At 46.7% G+C, this 16,765-nt stretch overlaps 1 protein-coding gene across 2 annotated transcripts in view; it reads left to right on the top strand.

The window, feature by feature from the left end:
• The window catches only part of col11a2 (collagen, type XI, alpha 2), a 53,305-nt gene that overhangs the window by 6,520 nt on the left and 30,020 nt on the right, over positions 1 to 16,765 (top strand). The window contains exons 1-2 of one of the 2 annotated variants that reach the window (XM_053863429.1): positions 2,120 to 2,548; positions 16,157 to 16,318. In XM_053863429.1, coding sequence (XP_053719404.1) covers positions 2,431 to 2,548; positions 16,157 to 16,318 — 280 coding nt within the window. In that variant the 5' untranslated portion in view covers positions 2,120 to 2,430. Of the gene's footprint in view, positions 1 to 2,119; positions 2,549 to 16,156; positions 16,319 to 16,765 lie in introns of those variants that run through there. The other variant, XM_053863430.1, reaches the window with a different exon arrangement.

Below are 16,765 nucleotides of genomic sequence, written 5' to 3'. Positions count from 1 at the left end.
ATTCTTCTTGCTATACATTTAACTTTCTTGTATTGGGTTGATGCTGGGTCCTGAAGCCAGACATGTGTGTCCCTCGAGTCAAAAAGAAATATTGTCTGTTCGTCTTCATCAGACTTCTTTTGCTCCATTACTTTTTAATGTATGTATGTTTTTACCTCGTGGTGGTCAACTATACGGCAGTGTTTCTATGTCCCAGTTAGAAACAAGCTCTGTGCCCAAGGTAGGGTTTGGGTTGTGGGTTTTCCCTCTTACTTTTTCTTCAACTTGAATCTTCAATAAAAACATGGCCCAGCCTCTAAAAAAAATCACAGGTTTGCACTCGTCCCATTGGTTATAAAACTACCGCTGTCTGCTCTCAGAAAACAGCCATAAAATACTTCTCCTCCCACCTTGTTAGACTGCACTGCCGAATAGCAGGCTGTGATTCTGGTATCACGTCTCCACTTCTTCAAGCCTTCGGTGGTTGACTGAGCGCCTCACACCCTCCTCAGAACAGGGTGATCCTTCCCTGTGGCTTGACCCAGAGTTTGTGATTATAGAAGTGGTTGGGAAGCAAATTTCATTGGCAACCATGAACTCCAGCCACTAATTCCTAAATCCTCGCTCTCACTAACAAGACCTTTAGTCACTCATTATCAGCTGTGTGTCCAAGTCGCAGTGAAAGAAAAGTGATGCCAATGTGCTGACGCATGACTTTCTTTTATATGGAGAGCTGTGACATGATGCATGGCTTCTCTAGACTGCAGGGAACGTGTGTGGCTCCCACTGCAGACGCAAGACCAGGGGGATAGATGACCTTTCCACTCTGGCGTGGGAACGTTTTGAGGCCCTCGGTTAATAGTATCTGCATCTCCTGATGTTCTTGTATCTGGAGATAAAGGAGGGATCTTCAGCAGCCCTGCCTCATCACACGCTGGCTGGTCTGCAGGCAAAAATGCGTCTCTGCTCTGTGGAACATGACAGGTTTGGGGCCGACCACAGCCCCATTACGCCTCTGCTCTGTGATCGTGACGGAGCGTTTGACTGAGGCAGTGGAAGCTCATATCTGCTTTGAATTTTTGATGAGAGGTGTGGAAGTCGATTTGAAGTTATGGCAGGAATGTCTCTTCTAGAATTATGGTCGTCTGTGGCGGCACACTCCAGGGTGAAGTCAAGATGTGGCTGACACGTTTATGTGATGCTTTGTAGTTAAAAAAAAAAACCCAACAACTCAAGGTTCTCATGTGCTTTTTCTGTGTCTGGAAAATGGTTAAACTTCTGAGCATGTGTTGCTAACATTAGTATTGTCCTCTTCATCCGGCAATGTTGAGTTGTATTTCCTTTTTCAGCATTTCTTTACTCTTCTTCCGATCGTCTCATTGATTTGCTTATTGTTTTAGTTTTGCTTTATATTTTATCTTTAAAATATTTAAATATGTAAAATACATATTCAAGTATTGTTTCCTATTTATTCATTTTTTTATTTAAAATGTCTTATTTTAATTACATAAATGCATATATATTTTATTTATCTCAGTATCTCAGTGTTTTATACCACATACCTTATTTTTTAGGTATTTTACTTTTTGCAATTTGAAAGATTAAAATTTAGTTTGAATTTTATTTTTTGGTAGTTTTTAATTATATTAATTGAAATATACTCACATTAAACATAGTTCATATAATCATTATTATCATTCTATATGGTTATTACTGTTATATTGTATTTAGTTTTAATTGATAAAACTGTTTTTTTCCTTCTCTCAGACGACAGTAAACTTGTGTACCGTAAACTGTAAAATTGACCAATCGCATTTAGAGCACCAGGCAAGGGGGCGGGACACTTGATGCGGACCGAAACCTGATTGGCTGGCGAGCCTGTCCGCTATTCTGCTTCGTTTTTTTACGCGTTTTCAGCGCTTGGCCAAACCGGGGTCACCCACAGTCACTCTGTGTTGCCACTTACTTTGTCTTTTCTTAAGTTTGGAGGAAGAAATACGCGCTCCTCCGTGCGCAGTTACGCACCAGGTATCGTCCTTCTCCATCTCTCCCTCCCTCCATCACTACCTCTCATCCCTCCCTCCCTCCCTCTCTCTCTCCTTCACGACACACACACACACTGCCAGTCGTCGTGGGAGAAAGTCGAGAAAGGGGAGAGTGTGTTCCCAGGTCTCTCTCTCTCTCCGCGCGACTCTTTCCACTCCGGGTTCTTGTACCCGGACTGACCCGATGGAGCTCTAACACTCCGGGCTTTTCTCAAAGTCAATCGTGTCCCACGCAGAGGAGGTTCGAGCGCCACCACGGGAAGACTCAGGTGACCCGTCCATCCAGGTGTGCGGGAGAGTGGAAGCGTCGTCTCCCGGGCCGTGATCGGAAGGTCCAGGCGGGAGGAAGAGAAGCGGTCCACCCCGCGCTCCAGCTGCTCCAGGCCGAACGAGCGCTGCCGCAAATATGGATATTGACCATTGTCCCTGTCGGAAGAAATGGAGACCGTGGCGCGTGGAGCTGTCATCGCTCGCGCTGGTGCTGGTGACGCTCGCGCTGTGCCAAACCACCGTGGTCCGAGCAGGTAAGACGCGCTTGAGTGCGCGGGACCTCTCTGTCTGACTTAACCAACACATTTTAGCAGCGATAAATCGCGCTCGGGTCCAGATTGAAAGCGCCTGACGCAGCTCTCGTGACGGCCACCGAAGCGTCTTCATTCGAGCCCCGATATACGCAGTTGTGTTTATAAATGACGGTGATTTGGGGTTCAGACAATCCAGCAGGTGCGCTCCTCACGCGCCAGAGGACGCAGCCCGAGGGGGTCATGGGTTACAACGGTGCTTCTGTCGCGTCCTTTTCGGCTGATACAAGACAGGAACTCGAGTTTGGGTCTATTACACTGACATTACTACAGATACCTCTTCACAGAGCGTGACCGAATAAAATTTGATATACTCAAAGTAAAATGCTGCTGCAAACTCACTATATTTCCGGTAAAGTTCTCGCCTCATCTCCGCTTTTTTATCTTCTCTGATTGTTATTTTCATTTCCAAGTGAACAATAGATCAATCTAATCCAGCTGGTGGCGCTCCTCTACCAATTGAATAAAGCCATTTTACTCAAACGACCGCGTCTATATCCGATTTATTTGCGGGTGAAACCTTTGACTCGCGTTCAAGTTTAGCTCGGCTCTTATTCATCTCGAGTCTATAAACTTTACAACTTTATTGAGCGAAGTCACGAAATTGCTGGGCTTTTATCCTCCACTAGAGAGCGCTGTTCCCCCTATCAAAAGCACAGCGCTCATTGTGCGTTCTGATAGGAGCGGCGCAATACAGATATACATGGTGCAACTCATGTGGACAAACGGCTTGTTTTAAGTAAATTCATTCCCGTTAATATTGCTTTATTTATTCCCATATTTTCCGTCATTCTAAATCATCATAGATCAGCGGACAATAAACTCCAAATTTGATGGTTACTATGGTGTAGATGGGTGCAGATGAATCCAGAGACTCGGAGTAGATCTTGTGAAAACGAACGAACTGGACTTCGAAGAACTTTTCGGGGTTTAGTCGGCTTTGCAAGCGACTCCACTCTGGTTTGGGAATGTCTCTCCACCTTTCTCTTTCGATCTAAAGGGGCCTGGAGAAGGGGGAAGTTGGAGATGCAACGGTATTTCGGCTCTTGTGTTGAACCAGCAGAGGGCGCAGCCCCGTCCGAACCCTACCTGTCTCTGAACTCTGAAACATTTTTTTCTCTTCCATGAATAGTTCATTATGACGGCGCATCGCGGAGGGCTGTGAGTGAAAGCCCTTAGTGTGTGTGTGTGCACTTGTGCAAACGCTCCCATGATGCAGTTTTTTGGTTTGGAATGTGGAAGCGAACTCATGAATGTGACCCTGTGTGCAGCACCTGTGTTGACCAGTCAATTTGTAAAGTCATCCAAGTGTGTTTTGGCTGCAGAGCTGAGCTGTTTTTCAAAAGGTCTCCTCTGAAATGACACACAGATATTCACCATATCATGGCTCATGTATATCACTGATGTAGAAGATGGAGCTCCAGTGCTGCTCCGGCCTCCGTCAGAGCCTTTGAGATCAGTGGGGAAAGTCGGTCTTTACTGTGGTCTGAGACCCGTCTGGCTCATTCATAGCATGGCTGATGCTCCACCTCGCTGCAGGAAGGTCTCTGGTTCCATTCCAGTTTGCTCTGGTCAGAATCAAGTCAGGTGAAATGGAGACTCAAAATGAAGTGAGTTGTTTTTGTCAAGATGTTTTCAAGCATTGATGACCGGATGATGATATCTGGGTTTGAAACCTGCAACCTTCCATGTTAGAAACTCAAGTCTGCAGTCGGTCCTGAGTGTTTCTGTTGCACAAAAATACTGAAAATAGCAGTTTATTTTCAAAGTTTTGTGGATTCAAATTCTGACTGAGGAAACAATAGTGTCTTTTTTTTAACAGAACAGCAGCAAGATGAGGACAATTCAGGAGAAAGAGAGGAAGGGAAATGTAAACATATTTGTGTACTTCCTTGTCAGATGCCAGTCGGACACTTCTTTAATCTGTTTCTTCTGTTTTCATGGTTATTGATGTGAGTCCTGGCAGCTCTTGTTCAGCTTCACTTTGCTGCGGTTTTGAACCTGCCTCCTTCATCAGAGCTGTACGTCCTGGACGTCCCTCTCCGCAGCATCAGGTCCAAACCCCCCTGGCAGAGTCAGCAGCAGCGGCGTGACAGAAGTGTGAGTCATGAAAGAGCGGGTCTGTTCGGGAGTGTGAGAAGCGGAGTGAAGATTTTCTTGACTTGGATGCTCCCTCTCTGAGATCTCTGAGCGTCTGACAGGCCCTCGCTCCGTCTGGCTGCTGGTGGTGAGGGAGACAAACTCTTCTCGGCCGCTGAAGGGTTGGAAACCTCCCTCATGTTGGCGGGATTGTTTGAACTTCGATGTGTGTCCTTGAAGATTTGGAACACTGCCACTTATGAGCCACTGTCCAGCCTCAGTCCTCCACCACACCTCTCTTTCTTGTGGTCCAGAGGCTCCTGATGGTCTTCGTCATTCACCCAGTCAGTGGTGGGAACAAGAGGCAGAGCGTTGTGAAGCCATACATTCACGAGACAGAAGCCACGACCAAATCAGATCAGCCTAAATTTAAACTCGACTCTGCCTCCCATGTTGGTCTTGTGGTGTCAGCTGTGGAGTTGTGGAGAGGAAGCTGCCCAACGAAAAGGCTGAACTGAGAAGCTCCAGTCTGAGTCTCTATTTATGTCTAAAATTCACTTTCGAGGCACAGAAACAGACTCAAACGTGGAGGAGCTGATCCTCATCTCAGTGCATGATGTTGATGTTGAATCTTAACTTCAGATTTGTTATTTCATTTCGATCAGAAGATCAAAGTGTCTCCGACTTTTTTTGGGGAAAAATTTAGACCATATAAGGAGCATAAGCATCAGTCGGCCATAAGCTGTAAGGTTCTATGACAAAATGAATGTTGTTTTCTTCTAAATGACGTCTGAAGTTTTGCTATGTTTAACCCTTCAACTGCCAGCACAGACACAGGATGGGAGGTCAGGAGGGTCACAGCTTCAGCCGGCGTCTGTAGCACTCAGCTGCTGTGAAAGTAAAATAAAGTAGAAAATAAATAAGATAAAAAACATCAAAGTAAAATAGATTTATAAAAAATTAAAGGTTTATCAAAAAGAAACAACAATAACGATAATAATAATAATAATAATAACATTATAAAGGATTACATAATATAATAATAATACGATAATGATAATATGATAACGTAATAACAATGCTAATAACAAATTAAGATAATGATAATAGTAATGCTAATAGCAATAATACAGATAATAACAATGCTAATAGCATTAATAACAGTATGCTAACGTATAATAATATAACAATGATGATAATAATGATAAGAACAATAATAATGACAATAACAATAATGTTGATAATGATAATAAAGGCAGGCCAGTAGTTCAATGTCCCTGTCCTTTTCTAATTATTTCATGTCAAATAATGATCATGAAATGGCTCGATTCAGGAACATGGTGTTCTCACGTGGTTGAGCTCCATGTGCTCCCCAACATTTCCTGCTTCTGACGTCAGTAGCTCCTTAGCTTGCTGCCGCTGAATAACAAAAGCTTCTCCATGTCCCTCCACCAATTCTGAGCGACCCACCTGATGCGTCCTCAAGTCGACTTCAGTGGATGGAGGGACAGTAGCAGAGTCCTGCTCCGGCCTTCTGTAGCCACACCTGGGAGGGCGAGTCACAACCATCACCTTTCACCATTTCACTCAGCCATCTCATGAGTCATCTCGTGGTCAAACCTCCGTCCGATGCACCACGTCTTCTCCATAAAGTTTTATTTGGTCCTGCTAATGAAGGTTCCGTGGCTCGGCTGCTGCGGCTGGGATTAGCTTCCCTGCTGCGACTCCACCTCCTCCTGCCTGAGTCATGATGCTAAACTGGGAGCGGCAGCTTTCATGTCGCTGGATCCAAGCGTCTGCTGCCAGAGAGGCACAGTCCACTCTTTCTGACAGTAATCCTTCAGGATCAACTTTTCCTTCCACGGCCCACTTTCACACGCTGCTCCCACGTCAGGTTTTGACTGGAGAAAGACCTAATCCCACCTGACACGCTCCACACGGGTCGGTCCAAAAGGATCAGTGGGAGAATGACGCAGTCGCTGAGGATGAACACTGAAGCTCTTGTTGGTTTTCTTCTCCATGGTTTCGGCTCCAAGTATTTCAGTAGTTCATGAATGACAAGTGACAGTTCAGAGGTGTGAATCATACGTTAGCTCAGTGACTGGCTCTTTAGAAGGAGTCGTCCCACCTCAAACCATCTTCATCGTCCATCAGCAACCTCACTGGTTCTCCTGCCCTTGTTCATCTCCAACGCTCTCGCTCCAACTCTGTCTCTCCTCTCCACAAAGAGACACTTTCTTAATGCCTTCTTCATGTAGTCCCATAACGCACTGCAACATTTCAACTTCTTATGACCCTCGACATTACAAGAACCAAAGGTTTAAATCCAACTGGGTCTCACGCATAAACTCAATTGTTGATGGTCCAATTTGGCTGCAACTGATGATGAAGACTGTGGTGTCGACTCTTTGAGCTGAACCACCATTTTTGAGGGTTTTTTTTCCAAATATCTCGTCGTAATACCGTCATTTCTGGACTATAAAACACTACTTTTTTCTGACCTTTGCGTCCAATATAGCGACACAGCTAATATCTGGATTTAGGCTAAAGAGACTCATGCTGACAAAATTTTGAGCCTTGTTGCATCAAACCGATGGCATCACAGGTGTGTTACAGTCCTTATAAGCGCCTCAAAACGTGTTGTTTTCGCCCCCGTGTCCGTAGCTCCGCCCATAGAGCCGATCTCCTGGAGGACTTGTTATGAGAAGCAGCAGCTGAGAGCGGCGGAACTTGGGATACGCCAGCGAAAACAGTGCATTTTCAGTGCTTTAATGTCAATGAAAGATGTGAGGAGTCAATGACTCCAGTTCAGAACATAGTTTGTTTCATGAGTCAGTCTCCGTGCGGGAGCCTGTTTTCCAAACTGGTTTAGAAGTGATCCTCATGCATTTATAAGCACTGCTGACCTTTCTACGATGCAGACAGCACCACTGCACCCGCGTTTTATGCATGAACAAGATCTGTTTTCCTTCTTAAATTTAGTGGGTGTGGCTTATGTTGTGGTGCCCTCTATAGTCCAGAATTTACAGTAGTTTAAAATGGAGTTCTTGAGCTTCAATACCGAGCTCTTGTCGTTGGACAAAAGAGCAATGTATTGCATGTTTCAATAGTTAGAAGGGTCAGAAGTCTGGAGAGACAGTTGGACCACTGAGGTTCGGCATGGTGAAGGGAGGGGAGCGGTGTGACTCCAGGATGGTGAGGACAGGTGACGGCGGAGGACTTGCTAATGGGAGAAACAGGAGTAGGAGCCAGATGTTGATCCACAGAGGGCGGCCATGTTCCCTGCGATGACCTGCTGCAGCGCTGAGTGAAGCCTCTGGATGGTTTTGTTTTGTAATGACAGACTATCAGGGATAAGTGGGAGGCAAATGGAGTGTGAGACTCAAAACATGGCAGCCTACTCGTGCTGTTCGTTTGGTCTGGTGGTGACGGACAGGTCAGACCGGCCAGCTCTCTGTTTACTCCACTGTAATTACACGTTTGTGATGTTAGGTTCATGGTTACGCTGAAAAAAGAGAATCATAGAAACAGAAGTTGCTGAGGAGGAAAGTGACCTCGAATTCAGGCCTGTTTCGCTTCAGGGTTCTGCTGCTCAGACCGCTTCAGCACCTGCAGAGACACTGGAACAATTGAACTGGGTCTTGTTTTTTCTGTTCTGTGAAAAAGGCTCTCAGTCTGTTGAAATTCCAGTTTACTCCTGCAGAACTGACCAAGTGCTTCTTGACTTTCTCTTTCTAAGCTGCTGCTTTGTTTACGGCTCCCGTGAGGAACCCGAGTGGCCCCTGAAAGGTCCGGCTCCATAATGACAGGCTCCCTGGCGGAGGAGGCTATTTTTGGGTGGCTGGTGTTTGGCTTCCTGGACGTCTGTGTAGGAGGCGTGGACTCGCTGTTGTCATGTCCATCATCTCTTTTCAGGCGCAAATATTTAAACTCAGATGCTGCTGGTGTTATTGTGTCGACGCCGTGAGGAGACGCTGGAATTCAGACCGCAACTGTGCTGCACTACATTGTGTTGGCCGCAGTGACAGAACACTGGGATGTGTTCACACCGCATTATTGCCTGCGTGGAATTAGGATTATACGAGCAAGATTCAGGGTGTAATGAGCTCAGTCAGACAGCAGGGGGCAGTAGCGTCCCAGGCTTCTTAAACACAGGTGGAACGAAGAAGAGGCTATTTAGATCCATATTTTGTCTCTGTAGTTACAAGAAAGTTGGTTTATTACAGTGTTTTATAGAGTGAAAAGTGTTCACTGGAGCTGGTCACCTGACCAAAGGTTTCAGTGGGAATCAATGGGCGAGTCAGTTAAACACTAGTACAGCCAGACAAACTGACTCCACAACACCAAACCCAAATCACTTCGCCTCAGAGTTTTATCAATATAATATTATTAATAACTCTGTCTGAGAAATGACGCAACCTTTGATGACATGAGGATTTATTTAGGAATGATCTAGGAGGCTCCTTTCCATGAGTCCCCACGAGAGTCATTACCATGACCCCCCCCAAAAACTCACACCACATGGCACAAAGAATCAATTGTAGCCAGATATGACATGATTTTCAACAGCCACAGCTTCGGCTTAGACGGGCTTCTACGACAGCACTTGAATTATTGAATTATTAAACTCAAGTGATGACAGAAGGAAGTGTGTTCCAACTGTGAAAGAAGACTCAGCAGACTCACTGGTGGATGCTGTGTCTTGAAAACTTGAAGTCGTCTTCTAGTTTCGTCCAGGAGACGCCAGAGTCCTTGTTATCACAGGCTTCTTGTTCACATGACGTCACCTCAGCGCCCACAAAGACCGACTTCACTCTGTAAAGACCAACTACCATACGGAACTTTTCCGAGAGCTTTCACCGCCGTAACATTGTGGGCCTCATTAGGCTGGAGTCACAACGCCGTCTGTCCGTCCGTAACAATCGGGCTGCTGCTGAGATGTGCGGAAGCCCTCTGCAACATTCACCGATGTCTACAAACTATTTTGGAGCCTATTCATGTGTTCACAACCTCCTGTGTCAACACGCTACAATGTGTCGGCCCACAGAAGTGTCAACCCTCATTTGGGCTCATGACTGGTCTGCAGCCACTGGCCATAAAATGTGTGACCGACGTTAACGTTTGGGGCCTTTAGGTGCCCGTCCTTCAGACGCCACGGAGCCTCCCAACATCTGGCACGTGAGTTGCACCACAAAAAAACAGTTGGGAGTGAATTGCCTTTTACAGCAGAACCAAAATACAAACAAAGCATCCCACCTGTGACACCACTTTGAGCCATGAGGGCGTCACACCTCGATGTTAGCGGCTAGCATCTTTAGCATCTCGCTAAATATGTGCCCTGGTGTTTATCCTCCTTCATCGTCGTCCTCACCTAGCTTGCGTCTGGACCCGGTGTTTACGGTGAGGTAAACTCAGCAACACCTCCAACGACCCCCTTGTTCACATGACCTGTGCATCGGAGCGCTCGCGGGATTATACATAAACACGCTGGGAATGGTACCCTACAGTTAGAGAGGAGGCTGCCACGAGTCCAGTGGTGCAGCTGCTTATTGATTTTATATTTAACGACGATGATTACAGGCCGCGACTCGCAGGGAAGTTATTCAGCTGCGTTGTGTGTCTTCAGGGGCGACAAGTGAAACTCACCGACAGTTTTATACTGAATTCAGTTATGGTCACATGATCAGTGTTTTTAGGAGAAGAAGATGAGGCACATTAACACAGTATGTATAGTAACAACACAAAAGTAATATGCATAATAAGTGACACACGTCTCATTCAGAAAATAAATTGCAGAATAACATACAAATAAAAAGTGAATGACATGGAAGTCACGTGACAGCACTCGCCTCCACCACACAGCCATTTTCTCACCCAATATTTTTGCCCTGTACGTATTTTTCCCCATAAAAGTCCTGTAAAATATTCAGCATGTAATGTGCACTAACGGACAGCAGGTGGCAGAAGCATCACAGCGCTCCGATAACAGACTGCTAACCTGAAAATGAATTAGACAACCTTGCCTTTGTTGGACATTTTGGTTACGTTGATTTTGCATGAAATTTGATAATAAATACCGTTTTATAAAGTCGGAATCTCTACTTCCTGCCTGGTAAAAGGAGCTGGTCACGTGACCGCAAGTGCCAGTCGACTAAATTAAAAGCAAAACCAAACGGAGCAACTGAATGGCTCCCAGCTCTAACCACTTCTAGGTTTGCTCGTAAGTGACCACCCTTGAAGAGGTTCGACCAAATTTAGGACCACGGACAGCACTTCTGGAAGCAGGCCTCGTAGCATTAAAGGGACTGAAAATGGACACTTGGCACCTGCAGTATAGCTCTCAGTTCCAGACAGGTTTTGTGAAGGAAATATTTCAACTTAACTACCACACTTCCAGTCCTCCGACTTCTCACGCGCCTGCTGCCGGGAGACAATTCAGCTACGATGGAATTGAGCTGAGTTCGTACGCACGTGTCAATCCAGTGGCAACATCACACAGCCCTCCTGCTCTGACTCCGCAACAATGTGGTGGCTGTGTAGAGGTGAGAGGTCAGAGGTCCACATGTAAGCTGGAGTGTGTGTCTGGTATTTGACACAGCTGTACCAGCAGAGGACACACACACACGCTTGTGTTGCTATCCTCAGGTGACATTCTGAGGACCTCTGATGGCCATCACCCTTTCATTGCATTTCTTATTCTAGCAGAGAGCAGTTTCTCTGGTGTAAGTTCAGAGTTAGAGTCACTGAAGGAACAAGTATGTTACGAAAGTGAGCTGTCGTAAGGGAATGTTATGGACAAACCGAAAATCCAAATAGAAAAGAAACTCAACTTAGAACCCAACTCAGACGCCTCCCTCTTTTTAGAGGAACACTGAGGTCAACTCAGCTGAAAGACACCAAGTGGGACTTGGGTCTGACCCTGGGCTCCTCCCACTTTGAAGTCTCCTGCTCTCCATAATGAAAGCAGTCCTGCCTGTTGGTGACTGTGATGTGTGCCTTGGCGACACTTGAAACTGTGTTCATTTTGAAGGACCAGACGCTCAGGAAGAGGGACACACCCACAAGCTCCTCCCAGGAGACCATGCCCAGGACACCCACCGAGGAGGCCTCCTGAGAAGAGGCTCCTCAACAGGCTCCTCTCAGTGTAAAGGAGCAGCAGCTCTACTCTGAGTATCTGTCGGATGACTCAGCTCCTCGCCCTCTACTCTGAGGGAGCATTCAGCCCCGATCTCATCTGTGACCCTGAGACACTTGAACCTCCATCTTGGGAAAACTTTCCACCCTCTTCTGACAGAGGAGCATGTCCTCGGATGGGTTGCATCCCAGCTCAGAATCTTCCCACTGTGAAATGACGTCCTCGGTCTCATGAGTTGGTCCAAAGCTCGTGCGAGTCCACTGTGTGGAACAGACAAAACAAAGTCCCGTGTTGCAGCCACTGTAACCCACAACCCCCTCGCCCTCACGTGCCCCAGAGCCCCGCTTCCTGTGTGCGCGCTGGCACAGTAATCGCCGTGTTTACATCAAACGGCGGCAGCCATCTGTGAGCGCTTATGGTGCTCAGGACGGGCGGCGCGAGAAGAAAGAGCCCACTCTTCTTCTGCTGTCTGTTTTTCTTCCTTGTCCAACTTCATATTCGGGACTCCGGGAAGCTGTGGCCCCGTCCCGGGTGAGCGCGCACCCCAGCGGCCCCGCGTGTTATTTCTGAGGGTGTGTTTTCGCCGACATTGTGGTATTCTGGGGCGGACAGATGTGAGCGCGGCGAGCGGGAACAGAGCGCCACATTGTGCTGGCTGCAATCTGAGCCTGCATCCTTCCATCAGAGAGCCGTACTGTCACCGGCGACCCCCCCTTCGTAGAGCCTCTCCCAACCTGAACACACACTCCACCTCTGTCTGAACCCTCCACATCTTCCTCTTCCCATCTCTCCACACTCTCTTTCTTGTTTCACCTGGTCCCAGCGGAGTCATCGCTGAAGGTGTTGAAGAGTGACTTTTGGCTTTCAGACCACTCGAGAAAAACCTTTCCCAGGAATGTGATGCCTCCGTGAATGGCCCACTTAGGTCCATTTCTCTGGAGAAAAGGTCTCCATCCTGGTGTCGGCCATCTTCTGCATCATTGGTGAACTGCACTTCTGTCTGGGAGACGAGTGTTCTCCATGATGACCCATCAGATGGAGGTTTAAACTCAAATCATCTTTGAACATCTTACGATTTCAAACTCATTCAAACATCATTTGGAGGCATTCTTTTGTCAGCATCAGGTTATACGCTATTCCTCTTATCTCCACTGGCTTCTGTCAAGATGGATGACCAGCAGTGATTTGAATGATGAACGAGTCCTGCCACCCTGTGGCTTGTCTCTGCAAGTCCCGTCAAAATAAGTAAAGCCCCATTTTTGCTCACTTTTCGTACGAAAAAGTGCCCATACTTTTCTGCGACTGTGGAGTCAGTATAGATCATGTAGCTCCTGCACAAAAGAGGAAACTGAGGCAGCGTTGTAGGAGGAGGAGGTTGGTGATGCTGTTAAATATATGGCCACTGGAGGACGGAGAGTTTCCACCAGTGTTATGTCTTCTTCGTGTCTCATTACAACTGCGTATCGGGCAGGAACAGCAACACTGCCCCCCATGGTTTCCAGTGGCACTGCTCTGTTTGGCCCATATCTGTAAGATTTTTGAAAACATGAAGAAAACGGAGCACGTATAGAAGGAGCCGTCCGTATCCAGATCCATGCGTAATGTTGAGCACACATGTGCCTCAAAACCTTAAATCAAACTCTGCCTTTTTACTCCGCTCCTTCTTCACCGTGATATACCGACACAGTCCTGCTGGTCTAGACTGCCACACCTTCATATCTCAACATACCCGAGTTAGGATCAAGACATTCTCTTGCTGAAAGTGTGTATTTTTCCTTCTCCTTAAGTCTGACTCTCTGAGTTGGAGGCGTTTCCAGGTCAGGGTGGGGTTATAATCTAGTCCTCTGTTTGGACTTCTTCACTGGACGGAAGGTTCCAGAACAGTTGATGCAGGAAGGAGACTTTAAGGTTCATCACAGTCATGAGTAAGGATGGACCCAGAGGTGCTTCTTCCTGAGTCAAATTCCACCAGAAAGACTCTCCCAATGTTGGGACTTTTAGCCGCTAGATTGACTGCAGCCTTAGAGGGGTGACAGGGGCCATATTGGACGGGTTGTATGAGCGATGCAATTCAGCATGAGTCTGTAGGGCACAACGTTTCCTTCAGCCCATGTTGATGTTAGTTGAGGTCGGCCAGAGTGTCCAGGAGGTCCAGCAGCACTGCACTGACCGGCTGATGATCTGGTGAATGTATATGTGACGTTAGATGTGTGTAGTTTAACTGACTGAACTGCTGGACCCCGAGTCTGACCCCTGGCATGAGTGGAAAACCAAGCACTCACCGGATCAGTGTAGCATTTCAGCATTTGCATGTTCTCAGGTGGTGTCGGGGTATTGAAACAGGCTGGGAGCAGTTCCTGCCCTCGACTTTTGAGCAAAGTCAAGAGAGCCGGCCGTGTGAAAGCCGAGACCCGAGGTGCGAGCGAAGCTGTGAGCCGCTTGTGTGTGTCCCCGCACAGACCCGCCACTATCACTTCAACAGCGACTTGTCTGGCTGGCCTGAGTCGTCAGCACAAGTGGCTGTTTTTGCTCTGATTTACACTGAGCTGGACTGTATCTGCCGCCGTGTTTGACTTGGACCTGGGCCATCGCGCTCGCTCGCTTGGACACACTGCTTCCTTTCTTGCTGCAAGACTAAAAGTGGTCCTTGTGGAATCCTGCACGGGCTGATGCTGCATCTCACAGCTGCGCGCTTTTCCACGCAAAAGACGCCTGGTCATTCAAGCTGAAGCTGACTGCTGTCACCCAGCCATTTCTGTCCTAACACGGTGTTTGACCTTCAAGTCTGAAGAATTGTTCAGTATCTTTGTTGAAATAAAGGAGAAGAGATTTGACTCTGACTTAAGGTGTTTCACAGTCACTTCAGGAGGCTGGATATCCAACAGTCAGAGTCCGATGGGCGACTCTTTTTGGCCTGGTTTACACCTGAAACGCTGTTGGACACCACATTTCCATGGAGCCATTGAGAGTGGTTCTGGTGGACTGCGTGTGTCCTCATTGTCCCAGAGCTCATGAAGTCGTGTCCCTCGTATTCTGCTTCATCTTTGGTCCACTCAAATCTAAAACTGCGATTTTTCGAAACCGGTTCAGAATTTAAATCTCCGGTTTCATATCATCGTCTGCTCGAGCAATAACCAAGATGATGTCATCACTCCACCCCACCATCAAGTCCTAGCATTCGGACTGACTAGATTCCCAGTTGATCCACCCCTGTTGGTTTCTAGTCAAATCTCTGCTGTAGCTTTTTACTTTTTGCCCGCCATTTCATCGTTGTTCCTCTTCCTTGCTTTGTATACATGGTGTATGCCATTGTGTTACAACACCACATGCAGGCTAGGAGGGGCACTACATCATTTAAGGAAATTTATTTATTTAAAGAGGTGGGATAAGAATTTTTTTTTACTCAAAATAGTATTGTCTTCTTGAGTCTAAACTCCACTGTGGTGAGGAATAAGCAAATGAAGTTTGAGTTCCACGGGATTTGAGCAGCCTGGCAGTTCCATGAGCACAGGAACAGAAACTTGAACTTCTTCTCCTGACAGGCATTGATCTAATGCAAGTAGTACATTTGATTTGGCTCCTGTGTATCTCAGGGTCCGTTCCTCAGGTGGGAAAGTCACGGTGCCTTCACTTAGAAGCTGAGATCAGAGCTTGGGACGACTGGACTGCAGTGGAACAAAGGCAGTTCAACACTATTTACCACGATCTTCTGAAGAACATCAAACATTTGCCAGCTCTGTAAAGTCACAGGTTCAATCCTCAGCCCCAGAGTGTCCCTGAGCAACACGCCGGGCCACTGGTCGCTCCTTGTGCTCTGCCATCATGAGTGAAGGGCTGACTTTGAGTTAAGCACAGAATGAGCTGGAGCCTTTTCATAGTCCACACAGTGACTAAGAAGGTTCCTCAAACTACATGAGGGGTGTGAAGGAGCTGTTCTTAGAGGTCTGTTATCTGCAAGAAAGTCATGACTCACTAGTCCGAGAAGGGAGACGACTCACTGAGTTATTTTAAACCTTTTATATTATATTACTGATAGAGGAGCTTCAGGTGTTGCAGTACATTATGGGGTGTGCAGTACAAGTATTGAGAGGGGATTTCCCAAAGGGCCATTAAGATATACATTATGGATTTTGGGGATTTTCCTGAATTAGGAGACATGTTTGGTGTTGACCTTCTGAGAAACTGGGGGCCACTTCTTCTATGCAGATAAAGGACGGACAGCATCATTCACTCCTGACAATAGCTGTTTAACCAGCGGAGTAATATTCTTCAAACGCTAAAATGTGATTCTGATGTATTTTATTTTATCACTTGACCTCTGTGTTTTTATTTTTCAGATCCAGTGGACGTGCTGAGAGCGCTGCAGGTTCCGACGCTCCCTGAAGGCGTCAAGAAAGTTCCTGGCTTCTGCACATCTCGCCGCTCCAGCAGTCCCGATCATGCCTACCGCATCTCCAAGAGGGCCCAGATCTCTGCCCCCACCAAGCAGCTCTTCTCAGGTAGGATTCACCGCTGCAACGATCGAGACACTCGTCCCAAATGATCAAGGGTTTAAAGCTCCTATTGTCATGACCGAACAAAATGTTACAAATGAAGAAAGTATCAAACTATAGAAACTGTACATTTGGCAGCGTCAGCATCGTGATGAAGTCTTTCCCTGGACAGATCGAGTTTTTTGCAACGTGAAAAATAAAATATTGGTTTGCCAAATCCATTGCAAATAAAGTAGGAAGGCACAGTGTGGTTTGAAAATGAAATGTCTGCATTCCTGAGGCCACTGAACCAAAAATACGATGGCAGGCTTCTATTTGCGAAATGAGGCGGTCAGTTATGGATTTCAGCTGAGTGAGTGAAGGAAACCGAGACAAATGAAGTTGGCAGTTCTGCTGCTGTGGAGGGGACGAAAACGTTTATGTGTCAAAAATACCTATCAACTTTAATTCCAT

Source organism: Synchiropus splendidus, chromosome 4, assembly GCF_027744825.2.
Source record: "Synchiropus splendidus isolate RoL2022-P1 chromosome 4, RoL_Sspl_1.0, whole genome shotgun sequence".
Classification (NCBI taxonomy): Eukaryota; Metazoa; Chordata; class Actinopteri; order Syngnathiformes; family Callionymidae; genus Synchiropus; species Synchiropus splendidus.
This window is presented reverse-complemented; position numbering and strand designations above follow the sequence as displayed.